Genomic DNA, 21,357 nt, shown 5'->3' on the forward strand with positions numbered 1-21,357 from the left:
AGCTCCACCTATTCACAGATTCCTAGGAGAAGCCATTATTCTGGCCTGTGCTGGCAGCTACGGGTAGAGCATTTGCAGAGAATTATTTAAATAATTTAAGACAATAAGCTAATACATTATTTACAAAACAAAACAATTCAACTTCATGAAATGCTAAGCGAGTCTTGAAATGGTTGTGAAGCAAGAAGGCTTTGAATGTTCACACTCTGTCTTGTCATTAAACAATTACTAATCCTAATCAAGTGGAAAGTAAACAATTAATATTAATAAGTATTAACTTGGCTTTTGTCTGGACGTTCAAGTTCCAACTGCCAGCAAGGAACTGTACTCAGCATATTCAGGCTTGAGCTGGAAATATTTACCCATTAAAGGAAACTTCTTTGTGGGAAATATTAAACTAAGTGGGTTTTAAAGAGATTTGGAAGTCTGATTCTTATGGAGTTCTTTAAATGTCTTGTAATTGTCTGCAAAGATCTGTTCTCTATTCATCCTCCCTTTTGAAGTTTTGTCATTCTGGCATCCTTGTGCAATACCAGAAGAAACAGGAAAAAATATTCTTACTCTGTCTTCTCCTGCTGTTCTTCCAGGCTGACAGGTCTGAAGCACTTATTAGCATAGTTAAGAAATGTGCTCTCTTCCTAAAGTACCTTCCCCATCCAATCCTCCTAATAAGAACATAACAGTATCTACCAGATAATGGTAATTCATGAGGAATGGCACTGTTCCAGACACATCCATTTCTGATTCCGACTGAAGCAACATGACCCTTTTGGAAAGTTCAGATCTCTTAGCTAACTTGCACCTGATACCTTTGTGGCTCCCTGTTTCTATCACCACCCAGCTGACAGCAAGAAAAGAATATTCCCTCTTTGCTATCATTGTTTCTGTAAGACACCTCCAAGGTTTTCTCACAGTGAGAAGGCCTCCTGTGCTCTTAACCTTCACTATAATGTCACAACCACACTGGCAGAATCCAAATTTAGAATCAAAAATGCTTCTCAGACAGAAAAGTAAATTGAAAAAAAAGCTCAGAGAAAACCTATGAAAATCCAGGGTAGAATCAATACATATGGTAATTACTTATGATGCCAAGAATATATCAACATTCATTGCTTAAGTAACATTTTACCACAGTACAACTCAAATTCTTTTGAAAAAGTAGGTACGCCATTGTATAAAAGCATTGCACTTTCCCAGGCAGCTCTGGCCAGATTGTTTTCGGTTATTGGACAGGCTACACTGCAAAACACCAGATTCTGGGAATTAATTTGGAAAGAGCATGACTACACAGTTGACTGTAGGAATTTACTCTTCCCTTGACCTCTGCTGCAGAAAGCATCCTGGCCTATAAAGACCCCCGATCTGATCTGGCTCAGCCATCCTTTGCACACTGTCTCCTGTAAAGATAAAAATTACATTCTGAATTTTGTCAGCAAGGAATGATCATTACTGTCAAAATGCTCCGGTTGGGGCAGACACAGTAGGAAAACAAATCAACACATTCCAGCTATCAGGGTTGAAAAACCTGATGGAGTACCTTGGTTTCTTGCTGTCCTACACATTATGATTTGTGCCTATATACTTAACACATCTCAGAGTTTGTACATAGTTTGAAGAGCACAATACATTCATCTGTGTGATTATTTTTCCATTTTGAACATAGGAAATTCAAGAACCTGAAAACGGAAGGGTTTGAGTAAAGAACAGAAAACAAGGAGGAACAAATGAAAACTACTCACAAATAGGAAAATGAGAAAAAAGTGGTTTTTTGGACACTTTCAAAAATCCATTGGACTATTTAAGCATAGATGTTAACATTCATTTTCATTTCTATACTAGCAGAAAGGTATGGAACACAACACACTAAGATCTTTGAATTTTTTAGTGTTTGTTTTCATTCTAACACACTTTTGGCATTAAGCTTTATTACTCAAAGTGGCCAAAAAACCAACACTAAATCAGAACTAATATCTCAAAAGAACCAGTAGATGGCAATAAAAAGATCTGTGATAAATTTTGATTTTGCAAATAAATATAATCTGTAGTAATGTACAACCAGCAAAACTGACTTTTTCTTAACCTCATTGATATGGTTCTAGGAGGCTTCTTGAAGCAGCTAACTTTTACAAAATTTTATACAGACAAATCCATTAATCTTTCTCCACATCTGAAAGGTGAGAAACAAAAAAAAACCCCAAACCCTGAGAACAATCTGTTCCTGTAACTCAGAATGACTTACCTAAAATATTTCTTCCCTCTATATTAAAACTAAACGTATGATTTCAAGAGTATTTTTCCAAGTAATATGAATATAAAATGCACTGATATTTGAGTACATTTTTACTCTTAAAATGTTGCCAAACAGTAAAATAAAGAACCAGTAGAATTTGTTAAGTCTTTAGACATAGTCTATATAAGTATTTATAGCTTTAGAAGCTTCCATTAAGTCTCACACTGAGGCTATTCAGCAACTACTGGAAACTTTTGCCAGAGTTTCAGCTTGAAGTTAAAATACTCAACTATTTTCCTGCCTCACAACTTCAATTCTAGAAAAAAAACCAAACTGCAGTGGCTTACCTGTCTAGTAGAGAATAAAAAAATCAAATTACTATTTTGTATTGTATTAGAAACAAAAACATACATATTAGTTTTTTAAAGGAAGGCTTTTAGATATTATTTCTTATGTACATATATATTAAGTAGATGTTCTCAGCTGAGGTAGAGGTACTCTAGAATGGAACAAAAGGTTAATTGAAATCACTAGTGCTTTGAATTAACCTTTTTTAATATTCAGCATCAGTAATGCTGCAGAATTATTCTATGTATAACAAATCACAAATAATTACACAATTTGCATAAAGTGCATTTTTCCATTTTCCTCTGTTTTCCCATTTTTACCATGTGCCAGCATAAAAAGATCTTGGCTAGGATAATTGTTTCACTGAAATAATTTATGAATAAAACTGCCAAGTATTTTCCAAAAATGAATCATAAAGCTGTCAGTAAGGTTTGCACCTTACCACAAAACATTTTTGAAAAAGAGATACATATTTAACCCCCTAATTAATACTTGCTCATTATAAACAAATAAACAAGTATTTTTTCATATACTTTTAAGTATTAGGAAGAAATTGAAAACACACATCAAATATTTACCACTAAGTACTCTACCTTACACTCATATCTGAAAACTGACAAACTACTTAGGTTATAAATGCAGTACATCTGCATACATGTCAGTATGGAAAAAACACATTACCACCAAAGAAATTAACATATGGAAAGAGAGCTATCTCAAGACTGTTGCAAAAAAAAAAAAAAAAACAAAAAAAACAACAATTCAGCAGTAAGAAAGCTAAAAGAGTTGCCTAACACTCCCAAAAATTATTTTCTCTGATTAAAAAGCAAATACGTTGAAGACAAAGAAAGAATACACACTGCAATTAGCAGAAAGACGTAATGGGGTAAGTATGAATTAAATGCACTTTTTTTTTTTTTTTAAGTGGAACTGATAACTTGGAAAGCAGAGACTGAAAATTTGGAGGGGGCCTGCTGGACAGCCATGTACAGGGTTGAAAAGCCTGACATGTGAACACAGGTTAAAAAAACTCAGTTTGTTACACTTTGATAAGAGAAGGTTTGGGAAGGTAGCTAAGATTTAATCACATTCTTCCAGTGCCTAACAGGTAGTTTTCAAGAAAACAGAGGCACCCTTTTCTCAAAGTTGCACAGCGAAAGAACAAGAGGTCACGAGCCACCAAGTTGCACTAGAGAAATTGTTTTCTTCCCATAAGAAAAAACCCTATTATTTGCTATGAGAACAATTAAACAGAGGACCAGGCTGCCCACAGAAGCGGTTGACTTGCCCTCATTGGCAGTCTTTAAGTCTTATCTTGGTAAGGAGACTGAGAACTTAATCCAGGGTCCTGTTTTCAGCAGAAGGTTTGGGCAAGTAATCTCCAGGGGTTGCTTCCACCTACACTGCTCTTTAATTCCATATGTGAAGCTCTGCAGCTCCTATATCCTGCGCTAGTATCTGGCAATAATACAGAAATAATTTAGCAAAAACACCACTTTATGCACAGCTGCTATACTTGAACCTTTGCACTTCTGTAACTCCATCAGTATCAAAGGATTTATACAAGTGTGCATACAGATGCAGCTTATTTTTCTGCATCTTTTCCCAGTTCCTTTTCTACTAAAATTGACCCTTACATAAATGTACATTTAGCATACCTTCTAAATCCCAAACTCATGGGTTCTACATGAAGAAAGCGATTTGCTCCACACATGAGGAATGCTATCCCATGCAGTACCATGCCTCACTTCCACCTAGCCAGAACGGAGTCATGCGCATTATTGCCAGGAAATAATTAAACTAGAACTGTTTTGTAAAAACCAAAATTACCCAGCTTTATTGGCAGAAAACAGACTGCACTGAAATCTGTTGCAAAATATTTAAGAAATTTTAAAGGAAATTTTAAAGGAAAAAATACATTCATTTTCACATAACAATCCACCTAAAACTGCTCAGAAAGCAGATTCAAAAGATCTTCAACTACACTCAGGATGCAGTGTTTACTAGTTTTCAAGTTTGTGCAGAATGCAAAGTATGATGATGAACTAGATGGCATACCTTGTCATCTACTAGAATTCAACAAGCTTACTGTTGAGCTGACTGAGTGTTGGGACTACTACATCAAGATCACTTAGCAGAAGGTCAAAGAGCTTCTACTCTACACCAGGAGGCCTTTGACAAAAAAATACACTTAAAATGGAATTCTGAAGAAAAGTTGTATACCAGGCAACTCTCAATCACTTTGATTTTTGATCAGCTTTATTGACACGCCACAAGATTCCTGCTTTCCAGCCTTTTATAAAGGGTCATCAGCTCCTTCTCAGGCAGAAAGACCAAAGCTTAAGAAAGGATTGCTTCCTTTATTCCACGCCATACTTCTTACAGAACTGACTTTTCAATACAGGTTTTTCTATGAAACTCTATGTCCTTATGAGGAAGCCATTAAATTAAATCAACACAGACCAACTGTTTAAGCCATGTTTACTACAAAAACAACCAACATGTCCCTATGCAAAGTTCCTCATTTTCATCTATGGCGAGCTGACTACACTCTTTTCAAAATCACGTTTCTAGACTGTAACATCAGCTTTTGTATTACCATTATCAAGAAGGACTTCATTAATACTTACTATTTCCAAGCTAATTCCCAAATGCCTCATGTGATATAGAACATCCAGGCTATGTAAACCTCTGCTAAAAAGCTTTCCATGAGTTTACCACACTTCAGGGCTGGATACACAAGTTGCTTTTGGAGGCTGGGACACATTCATGAGGAGCTGTACTTCACAGCTACTGCTTCAAAACACCACTACTGATTTACTGCTAAAAGCAAAACTCACTGCTTAAGAGTTGTACATAGAACTGATTTCTTGAATTCAGCTCTTAGAGCAGTCCCGACACTGACTTAATTAGCATTCCTTAAATTCATCTGAGTCCACATTAAAAAGAAACAGTTGTCAGGAACAAAACTCTTTGTCAACAATTTTTGCAAGAAAAATTTTAAAAAGCACTGCAGAATTGAGGTTACACTTGTTTTAACTATGCACCAAGTTTCTTCAGAGTTATTTCCTTTTTTTGTGGTTCAAATCAGTGCAGGCAGTCAGAAGTGATTGGAACAGTTTCACACAAGCACAGACGCGTGCTTGGAATGTCCTACTTTGCACCTGAATTCACACCAGAATTATGGATCTATGGTGAAGTCTGAATAACTAAACACACAATGTGATGCAACTATTTTAAAATTATGTTAATAAGGTTTTATTGTTTCCTGCTTTAAGGAAACATTTTTTTCTTTCTGTTTGAAAACTGCACTGGCTGCACTCAGTTAGTATCCATCCATGAGTAAAAGAGGGGAGTTTCATCATTCTGCTCCTGGTTCAAACCATGTTGCCATGGAAGCAGATGTTGAATTGATGAAAATAGGTCAACTGTTAAAAAAAAATCACTGGTTTAGTACATTAAAAATATTATTATCTTTTATTATTTTAATGCTTGCCATTATTTTGAAATTGGTAGTATTTTATTCTGTGGTATACTGATTAACATTTACTTCACTCACACAATACATATTCCCACCAAAAATGTAGATAGCATCAGAGTTAAGAGTTGTTAATGGGAAAAAATATTTTGCATACATCAGTAGGGGCTGGGTACAGAATGCTTAGAAGAATATCTCACACAGTTCTTTGTTATTTCAGTAGTGGGTGGTGCTAAATGTTGCCATATAAACTGTTTCCATTTGAAGAGAACTAGTATTATTATTAAAAAGCACTAGCATTTTTTGAAAAAAAAATCAGGACATCTCTAATACCTATACTTGGCTTTGACAGCAACAGTGCTTTTCTATTCAGTTTTGCATCAAAAAGATAAATAAATACTCAACTGGAGTCTCAGTTACTAAAACCTGATTAAAACACTTAAAGACAGCTAAGATTTAAGTAGGTTACCCCATCAATAGAACATGTGAAAATACACATAGCCAACTCAAAGAAATTTCTCTCTTAACATTTTCAAGCTGCCTGCCAAGATGCTGTCAAAATAGCGTAAACGCACAGTAAAATGCTCATCTCCACCTGCAGCAAACACCAGAAAATAAAATAGCTCACCTGTATCATGTTTTTCTGAATCTCTACTAGGTGATCTAAAACACTTTTCTATCAACATCCTGACACATCCAAATTTTTTTCTACCTTGACACTGATGTACTTTAGATGCACCAGGTTTGTCCTAGAAGTTTAATGTAATATATTCTGTTCCTGAATATCTCTTTACAACTGCAATGCAGAGTTTAATCATTAATAAACAGAGTAAAGGTGCATGGCAATACCACCAGTACATGAGATTTGTGCTCCTTTCATAGTGCAGAGATCTGTCTGTAGATTAAGTGATACTTAAAGTAGAAAGGCTCAGTGGTGCAGTAGTCCTACAAATTTAATCCAGCACAACGCTACCACAGCATTACTGTGTGTCTCCCGCACTTCGCTGCTTCTGCCCTGCTCCCCAGAGAACTGGGTCAGACAGCTTCTCCCACATCAGCTCCCTGATCTGTTCCATCACACACCAGATAAAAGAAAGTCCCAGTGTAACAGATAAGATGGGAGTAAATACACAGGAAAGCAAAAGCAAAACCACCCCCATCTCCTGAAGGTGACATAAATCTATACTGCTGCTGTTCATAGCCCCACAGCATCCAGTAATCCTCTTCTTTGAACCATTTGTAATGAATGTTTTAACCTGAAATATGTACCACAGAACCTCTGATAAAAAATTTCTGTAACTAAGAACATGTTTAACTGTCAACATAACTGAAACCATTTTGAACAGAAATAAAACTCATGTTTGCTGTGTGCATATTGTTCTTTTCATATTGTTCTTTTAAATTAAATTTCTGTAAAAAATGCGTTTCACTCAGGAGAACTCTTCTGGACTCTGTACAAAGTTCAAAATTTGTGTTATGAAACTTTCTGCAATATTGTATGACCTGAGCTATTCTCCATCTCTTTAAAAAACTAAAACAAACAAACCAAAAAAGCCCCTAGCCCCACAACTGTGAACTTGTCAAATACTGTTTAAAATGTACTGGAAGAGTGTCCTTATGGAGACTGCAGAAGTCTTACATTTCACACTGAGTAGTTTTGGAACTGTTTACAACCAACCAACAACATTCCAAAAAAAAAAAAAAAAAAAAAAAAAAATCACATGGCTTGTTATGCTCCCAAAACATACTGTAAAGCTTACATGTTGGCTTTGTATTTCCCTGTTTTCTCGGACAATAAATAACTTGTAATAACAGAAAAACAACCACAAGAAAAAATCACACTAGCATATTTAAAGTCATCAAGCATACTGGATCCTTTTGATTAAAACTTTTTTAAACGGACCTTTTTCTGATCAGGGCATTATGGCTTGTTTTATTGTTTGGCTGTTTAGGGTTTTTTTCATTAAGCAGAATAATTAGAGAATACTTGACTTTTCTTTAACCAAATTATTACCTTTCATTTCCTCTGGCTCATCCAGTATTAGCCTCCAACAGTTCTTTTGTACTACAGTAATTATAGCTTGGTGGTCTTCACCAAAGTGGCTTCTCTATGTAAGACAGTATTTTTCCCCTCTCCTCCCCTCAGTACTAATTTACCTTTTCTCTCCAAACTTTCTTCCCTTTGTTTTCTGAATCTTCCTTTCCACAGCATTAATAGATAATTTGAGATACGGTGTTATAAAGTTCCAAGAGCTACCTAATTATTATGCTGCAATTCCTGTTCCCTAAGGAGTTGTATAAAAACAGAATTTCAATTTAGAAAAAAATGCTGGTATTCTCCTTTGGTCTTCCAAGAAACAGAGGTTTGCCTAGAGATCAAATAGCCAGTTCCACATTTAAACAGATAAAAGGATAACACGCAGCAAGCAAAGGCAAAACCAGCCCCATCTCTAAGCTGTCAGAAATCCATACATTTACTCATCCAGTTTTCACAGCATCACCTCTCTAGAAATGTTGTCCAGTAATGAACTATATCATTACATTTGATTTGCTAAATTAGTTTTACATTAAAACCTCACTGAGGTTAATATAAATGTCCACACATCCCTAACAGAAGAGTGCATCAGACGCCTGTAGACTTAAACTTCAGCAAACCAGTTGACACGATTCATATTTGCAGTTAACTCTGCAAACCTTAAGGCTTGGAAAATAAAATTCAAAGCAATCTCATGATTCATTACATAACACTTAATACCTGTAAAAAGAACAACCAAAAAATATATGCTCCTAATGCACCTCTGTAAGGTGATGCACTTTAGTAATTACACATACACAATCCAGACCTTTTGCCATGAGAACAGTAATCCAGTTTCTAAAGCTAAAATAGAATAATCGTAAAAGTCGAGGCAATGCAATACAAGAAAGCCCTGAAGGAAAAATTTATAAGGGCAAAGTCTTGCAATTTCAGTTCCGTAAAATACCCACAGTCATCCCTCCATGTCTGAAAAGGAATGACACTGATGTGCTTACTACACGGAATTAGAAGACTAAACCCAAATGGTGTTACAATCACAAACATTTACAGTCATGACACATAGTTGTTTCAGATAAGCCCTAGAGGATATATCCATAAAGATTATGTAGGAAGTCTTTTTAAGATATGCCGGGGTCACAACCCAAGCAGAAAAACAAACAGTTCACAAAAATGTGATTATTTTGCTTCTTGAAATAGCACTACTAAATACTGAAAGTACATGAAGCAACAAATGCATGGTATCTTGGGAATGCATGGGAAAGTATGGCAACAGCATTCACAGTAAATGAAAACACAGAAGAGAAAGAAATCAAAATGAAAGACTTTGAAATACTTGATAGGGAAATCATAAATTTCCTTTTAATATAAAATGTGAGGTAAAGTCTACTTCCTGTTACCATTTTCACTGATAGTGTTATTTGCTACAACATGCACTGTTTGAAGGCAGACTTACCTCTACCAATGCCACAGTCAGAACAAGGTCCATTTTTGAGTCTGGGAAAAGTGCATCTACTTGTGGAGACATTCCAATCAGTATACAATTAGTAACAACTGATATTACACTCATAGTTTCAAAGGCCAACTGAAATAAAACACAAATACATTTACAGGTATGACCATGATCTGTAACTTACTAGTCCCCAAATTGCTCTGCATGATACCTCTCTTTTCATTAAAGCTTGAGAAGACCCATTAGTTTAACTTATTTTCCATCATCTTTTGAATTCCATTGCATAGCACTTCTTTGGCAAGCAGTCCAGACCTCATCAGCTTGACAAGATCACAACAAGGTTGTAACCTGAACACATGAAAGTCTAAGCACTCATCTACAGTTGTACTCCTAAACAAATTAATTTCAGGATAAAGGAAAAACTGCAAAATTCCCAGAGGATCCAGTAGTACTAACATTGGTTTTGGAGGTTCTGTCTGAATGTTAAGAAAAAAAGGTAAGAATGGTTCAGAATGCCTTTTTTAAAATCACAACCACTTGAGATTTGTTGAAAGATTTACATTAAAACACATGCAATAGCACAAGTCTAAGAAGCTCTTGCCTACAGAGCTCCCACAAATGTCTGAAAATATCAATACAGCTTAACAATTACATTTGCAATATAATGGTTACTTATTCCAAGGTCCTGTCTGGAATGAGAAAAACTGACACAGGATTGTAGTGTCTGTCACCATAAATTAGCAGAAATAACTTTCTTCTTCACAAGAAGCTAGTGACTCAGCTCACCTGATAAAATAATTCCAGTATTCCTTTAACAGAAATCTTTCAGCAAATGCTCTTATTTCCCATATGAAATGGATGCCTTGAAAATTTAGTTATTATTTTTAATTCACAAAGCAAATTAATTTCTGCTATTAGTTAAAAAATTACTTTCTTTATCCATAAAACAAAATTACTGGACTGTAGTAACGTCATAATTTTTCAGCCTACTCACTTAATTGAAACAAACTATTCTAGCAAAAACAAATGCTATTAATATACCTGCAGCTATACTTGCGACTTATGACCACAGCCTGGTCATAATTATTCTGGTCATTACACAATTGGTCAACACAGCTATTGCCATTAAGATGTTGGCAGCATAGATCTGGACTGAGAAAGTGCATCTCATGTTAAAATGCAATCAGATTATAACTCACACATTGTAATGACATATTGTTAAAAGACTTCACCTCTAAGTCCGCTTCACAAATATCTATGTGTGTCTCTAAAGAACATTCCTCAGAATCCTGGGTTTGCATGTTTTTACTGTAAGTTTTACTTGAGGTTTCAGAATTTCATTTCTCACCAGTCAATTTCATCATTTGATAACATTTACAACCTCTCCAAACTGAATAATCCATTAGCTCATTGTGCCCTTTATCACCATTACGTAACATTAGAAAATCTGTTAAATAAAACTAGAATATGGACTATCCCCTAGAAATGTCCTCTAACGTTATCACAATCCCTTATCAAGCACTGCTATTATGGAATGCTAAAGTTTCTGGGTGCAACTTAGTCACTCCAGAAAACTCTGGTCAGGATCAGTCCAGTCAACATGCCCCAAATTAGCTGGTGGCAGCATGATTGCATGGACAAACAACTGAGGACAGAAAATGCTTAACCCAGTACTATTACCATGAAATTGTTTAGATAGACTGCTGTGTTCAGGCTGTGCAGAAAGTTCCAGCTCCTGCTCACAGATCCAGGCTATTTTCAAATTAGTCAGCTTGACTACCAGAAACCAGGCCACATGCCTGGCTTAGGAATCCAACAACTTACCTATTCTTCCATCTCTTTTGAAACCCCTGCTGAGCTCCAGGCTTCTGAGATTGCATCAGAAGTTATCTAAAATACACTGGCTACAGAGAATACTGGGCAGTATCTGGAAGCTTTGCTTTGTTGAAGTTGCAACACAAGTACAATACATACACAAGAACTAAAAAAATGATCTGCTTTATTTTCCAAGGCAGCTGAAAGGCATGTGGTCAAAAACCCCACCAAAAATATCACTGGGATATTAGTTGGATAGATGATATTCCAGGGCATTGTAGAGAACAAAGTACTACTGAACTTTAAAGCGGCTCATGGGACAAACACAAAGCTTTCCTACTGTTGCTGAAACCTCTTTTAAACAAATGAATAGGAGAAAAAAGACATAAAAATTACCTGCCAAACACCAATATTCGCTGTGGGTTCTGCAAATGGACGCTTGTAAACTCTGCACATCTTTAAGGCATCAGAGTATATCTCTGTGATGTTGTTTAACACTGCAAAAACAGCTGCCAGAGGATAAACACATGAGAAAAGACTCACATAGCCAAATTGTAGGAACAACTCCAGGTAATCATCAAAAGTACCCTGAAAAACAGGAAATATAAGCATAACTTCAACCTACCAAAAAACTATGAAGAAACACAGAAATAATATTACATTCGCAAATTTGTTTTCTCATCCCAGATCAGTTGTTTGGAAATGACTGCTGATAGTAGACAAGAAGAACTTTTCAAAAATCTAATTAATACGAAATTATTCAATCGCTAAAAACTTCTTATAAGGAGAGGCCCAGGTTTTTCCTTTTGCCTAATGCATTTTCTGCAAGTCACACTTCCTATCCTTATTAGATGAAGTAACTACATAAACACATTCAACCTATGCAGTTTCTTGAGCATCTCAGTTAAACAGTAACAGAAGGAATAGTGAGGAATTGAAACACAGCACCATGCATTTAAACTGGCAGAACTCTTCCTGGAGAACACTGTGGCAATAAAAGTCCTAGCATTTCAGTCTGTCCATGAAAGACCTAACCAGAATGGTAGGCTGGTAGATAGGCAACTCTTTTCTGGTATTTCTGCTTGTTTATTTCAAAATGGGTAGGACAGACTTAGTGGTCCACTCGAAGATTGAAATCTACAAGGCAGCATTGACATCTGAAAGGAACAATTAGTGCAAACAAAAAACCCTACTTAACAAATCCCAACAGGTCTTTCACCTGATCTTTAAACCAAGAATGTGGGTCCTTAAATGCTGATTAAGTATTCACATGCAGGTGATCGTGTATGTATATGCATATTAGTTTTGTAGTATTAATAATAGTTTGCTACGATTGCAGCAACTTTATTATGAAAGAACCAAACCAACTACTTTTAAAGAAAAAGTGTTCATAAACAAAGGATGGTGAAATACCACAAAGTTCTTAAAGTGGGATCTAGGTCTCTTGCATCTAACACAGATACATCAATTATCCTATCTCAAAACTGAAATCATGAAGACTTGAAAGTAACTGAAATTATTGCAAGAACCACATGAAAGTGGTTTCTGGCTCCATGCATCAGACACATGGTTATCTACCCTTTTTTGCCCATCATAGCTGTTAAACTGACTGCCCTCTCCAACACCTAGTGCTTTTTTCTCCTAGGAAACAGAGAGAGGCAGTGGAAGTCTGCAAGCTCACAAATCAACATGGGGTACTCATTAATTGCATTTCTCACTTGAGCTCTCATTTTGAAGTTCTACAGTATAGTTCAGTCTCACAAACCAATCTGCAGGCCAGGCCATGAACAACTACCTAACTTTTAAAGCCATTAAGATTTTTTCCTCAGAAACATTTTATACAAATTTTAAGTTTTACTAAAGTCTTCCTTAGGGACACTTGCAGGAGCACTCACTGGAATGGCAGCCACACATCAGCTACTGCTATCATTTTCTGAATCACTGCAGGCAGAGAGAGAGCTTTCCTTTCTGCTCCTCCTTCTGGTAACTGCACAGTATTCCCACTGCTTCCTCACACTTCTCATTTCCTTGCCCAATACCTACTGGCTTTTAGAACAGCAGAGTATGATGTAAGTAAGCATTTATTTTTTCCTACTCAATTTATGAAACTTTGTGTAGGAAAAAAAGGAGTCTGAGACGATGCTGAAGAAATCTGTAACTGTGCCATCATCAGCCATGAGATCAGCTACAGCATCAAGGAAACAAAAAGAAGGAATAAATTAGGGGAGAAAATTACTACAGGAGTGAAGCAGAAATTAGAAAAATAGTAACTAAAGAAATTATTGCAGGATGTTTTTACATCCTCAACAAGATTAAGGGCTGGATATTTGAAAAGTAAGAAAGAATGAGGGCAAAAAGAACAGAGTATTAAATGCTAGAGAGTGTGTAAAAGAAGGAATCAAAACAAAAGAGCCTGCAACACAGAATTCTGTCAAGACTCCTCAGTTACTAAACAGTCAAATGCTTCCCCCTTGTGACAGTTTTAATTTTAGAAATACTCCTGCCTGCTGACAGCTCACTGCTTGCAAACAAATCAATGGTCTAATATCGTTTATTCACAAGCTCAGCAAAACAATAATCTTTAGAATTAATATAAAATTAAGGCCTTGAGTACACAGTATTTAGAACTAAAACCGAGGCGAGCAGCGGACACATCCAAGGCAAAGTCCTAACTCTCTAAAATTGGCCTCTCGAGTCCTCATCAAAAATTATTCAGGGCACAACAGTACAACAGGTGCAGATTCATTTGATCCAGCTCTGCACAAGAAGCACTGGGCAATGTGACTCGGAGACACTGCACTGGCTTTTTATGTGACAGCTGAGAATCAGGAGTCAGCTCAGGTCTAAGAGGCAGAGCTTGTTTGGTCAGGCCTGATGCTGACACACAACTCTGGGAGCTGTGCTAGCCGATGTGCAGGTGCAGTGCTGGACTGTGCTGATTTACCAGCTCAGACACTAACACAGAGACTTCTGCTGTGTTCTGCACTGCAAAATGGGCTAATTCTATCTCCCTCCAACCTTCACACAGGAACACATTTGTACAGTTTTTAAATTGTAAAGGTGCTAGTTCTTTTCTCATTTTATGGCACTTCGTGCAGGAAGAGAGGAATCTGATATGGCGTTATGATCAAATTTCAAACTGCTAATGTCTACCTTTTACATGAAAGGTGCACTATGTACATGTACTTCTTATTCTGTAAAAGCAAAAATCATACAGTATTAAGATTCTTCTTACTGTGCCTGCAGCACCTGATCAAGCAGTCAGCCAGTCTGTGAGGCCTTAACATTTGCACTGATGTCCACTGTGTAATTCCTTGAGAATTTTAAGTAATTAATTGCATGAAATCTGCTAAATACAATTAAAAATTATACTGGGTAGGAGGTGGTCAAGAACAGAACCAAGAAGACAGGGAATACCAACGCTGTGGTTTCAAGAGGCAAGAGCACCCAGTAAGAGTACTGTTTTGAAGAATTGGTTTCTTCTGACCTCCATTTCTGGCCTCATCCACGTGTAAGTGATCTCTCTCAGGCTCGAGTTTAACTGACCACTTAAACTAGCATCACTGCAAAATCAAACCAAAACAGAAATAATTTCTCACTTTCCTATGCCAGCCTACTCATCCTGGTAGTCTTTGGGTTACTCTTGGAGATTAAGAGCATATTACAAAAATACTTCTTTCCAGTGATATTGGGTTAGGTAGTTCCAGATAGAGCTGTTCATTCCTTGCTCTTCATTGTGGTGTCACTAGGATCCTGCACTGTATCCACTTCCTGATCCGGGATAACAGACAGCTGCATAAACAGCTACCAGCAAAGCTGATGAAGCTGGAAATAAGCTGCCACACCAGAAAGCCAAAAATATTCTTGTTTGCCTTGGCTGATGCCTCTGTCAACTACAGCCCAGAAAAGTTCTAACTCTTTTACAGTACTACAACATACCAAATAGGTTCCCATGTCTTTCTCCATGTTGACCTGTTCAGCTAATGACAGGTCCGTATCAGTTTTCTTGGAACACAGGCGTTTCTTCATCCTCATGTTGTATCTCTTCTGGAGCCAGTAAGGAAGCAAGGATTCTGCAAATTGGTTGAGGATCTGCGAAGTTATCAGCAAAGTGGCCAGGCTCTTAAGTTAAAAAAAAAAGAAATAAAAATAATACAACTGTGATGAACCTATGATCATTTGCAATTCTGTGAGCTCAAGTAACACTGTAAATTACTATACTATGAAAAAAAGGCCAGTCTAACAAACCTAGCAATAGCATGTGAAAAGTGCAGATGACCTAGTTCCCATCCTTTGCTGTGTACTGAAAAGGACTAATCAGGAGTTAGTAGTCTAAATACTTTGTGCGTCTGGATGTATTTTAGAAACAGTACACCAAGTACAATGAAGGGTAAAGCATATTTAATATATGACAATGACAGAGCTAAGGACTGATTTTTTTTCTATGCTTTTTTATTTCTTGATTTTACCTGAAAGTAGAGGAATTGTCACAAATGTTATGTGTGGTATAGGTATGTCAAGTGTTTTTCTAGAGATCACTTCAGAGTAACAGAGGTCTTGAGCTGAAGTTCTTGTTGTAATGTTCATTATGTTTAGAGCAAAAATATTTTCCTTATACCAAATTTTCATGCATTTGAGTGTGAAAGTTGACTTAAAATACCAACTACAAATTATTTTTGTTTTTATTTATTCTCAGATCCTCACTGTAGCTGAACTTAATCACAACCCTATCCTCAAGAGTCTGTCATTAAGAATACTACAGAGAAGAACATTTTCTAACATAAAAGGAAATAAAGAGGAAATTAAAATTTCCCAATCTCATCTGTGTGAGAGAATTAAATTTATTTGAAAACAGTTCCTCATTTATACAGAGAGAAAGAATTACTCTACTCTGTTATGATTCTGTGATAATGTTAGGGGAACTGAAACACAGAAGGTGGAAAATATAAGAAAACAAAAGTGAAACATATTAATTGCCTAGTTTATGTTTTAGAATTAACTCTTGAAGTCTGTTTCAATCAATCCTTTATTATCCTAGATTCATCAACATTCTTAAGATGTTCTTGGAACTCACCTGCCTCAAAAGCTTCATATCAAACAACACAAAGGCAATGTAGAAAAGAGATGCAAAACAATTCAAGAAGTTGAACTGCAAGTAAAAATATTTGGTTTTAGTACTCGAGCAAAAGTTCAGATGCAGAATATCTAACTTAACAGCTGCCTTGACTAAATCGCTTCCATGAAGATGTAAACTGCCCATCCAAATTTTCTTTAGCATTTTTAAACCTTACGTCAGAAAAAACACATTTTCAATATTGGTCTTATTCAGTTTTTCACTTAGCAAGCTTAATACTTTCCTAAAACAAAGGAAAGACAAAAAATACAAAGAGAGCTACAACTGAATTATGAAACGTCGACATTAAAAACACATCACCTTCTACCTAACTTCCATTTTCTGGAAATTTCTCCAGATAACATTAGAAAAGAGATTAGATCAATAAACTGATCTTCATTTAGAGTAGTGACTTTTTTTTCAAGTAATAATTTGTAAAAATACACGTGTTGGGTGCTATGTCGCTCAATCTCAAAAAATGTTCCTATATATATGTTAGTTGTGGTTTATGTTTAATCCCTTCAAAGAGTTTGATGGCCAAGAGAAATATTCCCTACTTCTAAAATGAGACATAATCACAGTATTTAATCAAACTCTGAAGTTTCCTACTTGCTGTAAGTGCTGCAGCTCCTGTTTTGGAGCTCTTGGCCAATACAGATAATATTGGGGCACAGAGAGCCATTCACAAACTGAGAAAGAAAACTGGGGGAAACTTACACTTGACATTTCATAATCTTTTCAATTATTTTGTATAAATATCCCATAAGGAAAAAGAAATGGTTCTAAGTTTTATGAGAAAGGCTACAGGAGGATACAAAACTATAAGTGATATCTACAAGAGTTTTAGCTCTAGAGGTTACCAGTAACAGATGGCTAACTGGGAGATTTAACACAAAAAAAATTCAAAACAATACAAACAAAACAAACCCCAAATAAACATACACACACATACGAAAACATGGTGAAGGAAACAAAGAAGGGACTCTAAGGAAATTGAGGAAATAAAAAAGGAAGAAACTTAAATGATCTTTTCAAAAGGAAACAAGAAGATAAATGAAATAGATACACATATGCTATGAACTATACAGGAGTAGACTGACGGACAGATATTTTCAGGTTCCTCTGACTGGCTGTTCGAATGTCAGTGTAGGTGGAATACATGAACTTTTCAAAACATGGTTTACCATAAAATCGTGCAAAAACTGAAGGGAATAGTTCTCAGTTGAAGACAGGATCACACCAATTAACAGAAACTTATATATTCAGCATCCTAATGAAAGAACAATTCAATACAAATAAAAAGCCAACTCTCCACTATAAAAGAGGCATCTAAAATAGTCTAGCAGTTACTGCACCCATAACAGAAATTTTGTTTACTCTGATATTTGTGCTACTATTTGGCCTTGAGCAAAACTGCAGGTCACTGTGGTAAAGCTAGTAAAGCACTAATAAAACCGAGCACAAGCTGTCTTTTAAAATAATCTTAAAAGCTGCTTATATGACATACTTACCACTAAAACCTTCAGAATTAAATGATTCTGATATGAAGATTCCAGCCTGTGATTTTCTAAAATACCAACAAAAATATTAATTAGTAAACAGCAGAAGCTCCTACCATGTACTATACATTGCTATCCAAAGAGTGAAAAGACACTTCGACTCCACATGAAAATTACTTATCTAATAATTTATATTATTCCAACATTTCATGGTAGAAAGAATTTATACTGTACCAATACCTCACTTAATCTTGAACCTAATCGGATCCATAGTATTATCATACATATTTTTGAGTATAGCTCCAGTATTTTTTCTACCACAAAAGTTCCTTCTTCTATATATTTCTTACTCTGAAGAGCTGTTTTATAAAAGAAAAAACATCCATTGCTCTTAAGACTTAACAAAATATGTCTAATTATTGACTGCTCTTTGGCTGGAAACTTATGCAAGACTAATGAGAATATATAATGAAAAGTAACAACACCAAATTTGATTCAAAACCAGTAAATGCTCACAGAAATCTCCCAAGGAATTCAGGTAAGACCCTACACTCTAAAGCAAGACTAGAGTATGTGAAGTTCAACAGATGCATTACTCATTCCAAATTGAGATTTTCAGTTCATTCAAGATAAACTGTCAGAACCTGATGTTTCAGGAAGGCTGGTTTACTGAAGGTGAGAAAAGGGAAGTGGTTGGGAGATTTTCAACTACTTTCTGCTATTTTGTTAGTACCTTTAAAGCCCTGGGTAAGCAGTAACTGGGAAGGCAGCACACTAGCATGTGTTGTGTCAACAAAGCTGAAAGGAGACACCATCACCTACCGACCTTGCTCAGGACAAAACAGCAGCTCTGCTCTGACAGGATCACCAAGTTAGGCCTGACTCGTGAAAATGCACTCAAGTGACTGCAAGTTTCACTTTTAGCTTTCACTACACAATCACCTTTCATGATAAATGGGTGCAAGAGGGGTGCTTAAAACACACCAGATTGTTTCACATGCTTTGTCACTTTAGCTGTTGAAGTCGGATATTATCTGAAAATATGCCAAGTGGGAGAGAAGAGAGGACAGCCGGATGAGCTTTTCAGCCTATTCAGAGCATGGCAGCAGAAACACATTGGATAGCACAGAAAAGGCACAAGCTGTCAGCGTGGCAGGTTACATAAATACTGCCTCTGCTGAATATGAAACATCAGCTTAAACCCAAAAAATCCTGAATAAAAAAACCCCTTGACTTGCCTGTTAAAGACATTTTAGTACACTACATAACATAACTGGGTATTGCACAGAAATGCCTTTTCTTGCAGTATAGTAAAAACAATGAAACCAAGCAGCCAACTGAGTCCTAGATATGAATTTAAAAATCATTATTTAAATAAAAACCTTGAACAGTCATAAACAAAGGAATTGCTCGCTTTTACTATTATGAATGTCTGGTTGAATTTGCTGAGCAAATCATTTTGGCAAGCAACCCCCACTTCAACACCTCTTTTTTTTTTTTGTCTTCTGCATCAATTTCCCTTTTGCTTTATCTTTCTTCTGTTAATTTTCTGGGTCTCCAGCTTTAGTAATCTGGATTCTGTCCTGTAAATCAATGCCATATGGAGCTTCACAAAGCAGTTAATTCTCCATTAGCTTAATCCATTAACTTTGTCTGAAAGTGACTTCACATGTCTGTAGAAGCGCTAAAACTCAAAATGAACACCAGCATTTCACTGTCCTTATGTAAGGTTACAAAACACAAGGCCCAATCTGTTAAATAAATCACACACACAAAAGGAAAAAAAAAAAAGCTAATCTATTGTAACATTCCTCCTCTTCTGAGAGTGCCCAGATAAACACATTTTGATTGGGATGTGAAAACCCAGTCTTTATTATATACATAGCATACATAAATACTCTCGTGACATTTAGAGTGGGCTTAGATTTGGTTCCATTATCTCAGTGCCTCTGCCCTCTGCACTGATGTACAGTAGACTAAAGCACAGTAAGCAAACCCAAGTTGTAGGTGCAACCTACAAGAACAATCCTCCCTGCCATCCACGCACCTCTGAGCTCTTATCCTCATGCTCTCTCCCAACCCCTTTTGCCAGACCTATGGCTGAGACAGCCAGACAAAGAGCTAAATCAGGGAGAGGGAACTTCTGCATCAATGGCAAAGAGAGGCTGAGGCGGAAGGGAGGATCACCCCTTCTGAGAGCATGTCAGACTCAAACCAAATTAAACCAAATATGAAACTGCTATCTCAGAACACTGAAAATATAAGAAGTTAAAATTTTACCCCACAGCAAGAACCTACTTTGAGAAATCTCTTTTAGCATTCTGTTGAACAAGAGCTCACAGTAATGCATTCTACAAAGAAGCAAATACTAAGTATGTAGGATTCTAACTTGAAAGAATGAACAACTTTCTTACCCCACGATGTTAAGAATTCAGCAGCATACCGATAAATACGGTTCATAATTTCAATCACAACAGCATAGATGATACTGGGCAAGTACAGCATCAAGCTGCTGAAGTTGGACTCATTCTCTTCATGATAATCCAGAGCCCACTGCTCCAGGTCAAAATAAATCATCATCACATACAGTGAGAAGTAGAGGCAAAGGCACACAAATGGTAAGGACACCAGGTAAATCCGTAACTGTCTCTTAATACTTGAGTACACTGGCTCCTCCCTGCCAGTGACAGGATTGATCCCCAGCACACCATGGAAGCCTGGTCTTGGTTCTTCAAACTGTCGTTTCATCAGCAGCGTACCCCAGCGGTATGTCAGGACGGCACAGATCCGCTTCCAAACCTCCAGGATCACTGTGGACCACAGCAGATTGAACGTGGCAAACATCACGTATTTGTCGTAGTCTTCCCACGCAAACACGTAGTAAGGAATCCCAATGACAGCCATTGGAATCAGAGCAAATGTGAAGTATTCTAAGAAGCCAAAGTAGAGAGCAATGGTTTCACCAAAGTAGCAGCGTATGTCATCTGCAGAAAGAAATGAATCAATTAAGATTACACTTAACAGACATGTCAATACAATAACAAATGTGACCTTACATGAACTTACAACCTCCCATTGGCCAGAACTTTTTTCTTCTAAATAACACCATGAACACCATTGCTTTTTCTTTCTTCCTTCATCATTATTACAAAAAGTCAGAGGGTTATCTGAATTTTTTTTTAATGTTACATATATACCCACATAAACATACCATTCAGATGGTAAGGAAGTCAAACAGACATTCAGAGAAAGGAAAAAAAAAAAACCCAACCAAAGAGAAAACAACATCATTCTTTAAAACAGAATTGATCGATGAACGGCATGGAAGACATTTGATGTAATAAAACCCAAACTTTAACAGCAAGTGACACCGAGCTTCTGAAAATTCC

The 21,357-nt window shown here is 36.5% G+C and overlaps 1 protein-coding gene across 3 annotated transcripts in view; it reads right to left on the reverse strand.

Annotated features, from left to right (window-relative positions):
* ANO10 (anoctamin 10) overlaps window positions 1-21,357 on the reverse strand; it is a 121,466-nt gene that overhangs the window by 90,750 nt on the left and 9,359 nt on the right. For all 3 annotated transcript variants that reach the window (XM_066193832.1, XM_066193847.1, XM_066193839.1), the window contains 6 exons: window positions 20,383-20,952; window positions 17,981-18,036; window positions 16,431-16,505; window positions 15,296-15,478; window positions 11,753-11,944; window positions 9,545-9,673 (listed from right to left, as the gene is read on the reverse strand). In XM_066193832.1, coding sequence (XP_066049929.1) covers window positions 9,545-9,673; window positions 11,753-11,944; window positions 15,296-15,478; window positions 16,431-16,505; window positions 17,981-18,036; window positions 20,383-20,952 — 1,205 coding nt within the window. The remainder of the gene's footprint in view (window positions 1-9,544; window positions 9,674-11,752; window positions 11,945-15,295; window positions 15,479-16,430; window positions 16,506-17,980; window positions 18,037-20,382; window positions 20,953-21,357) is intronic.

The sequence above is a fragment of the Chamaea fasciata genome, unplaced genomic scaffold, assembly GCF_029207755.1.
Source record: "Chamaea fasciata isolate MVZ Bird 193981 ecotype frontalis unplaced genomic scaffold, bChaFas1.0.hap1 SCAF_1, whole genome shotgun sequence".
NCBI lineage: Eukaryota > Metazoa > Chordata > Aves > Passeriformes > Sylviidae > Chamaea > Chamaea fasciata.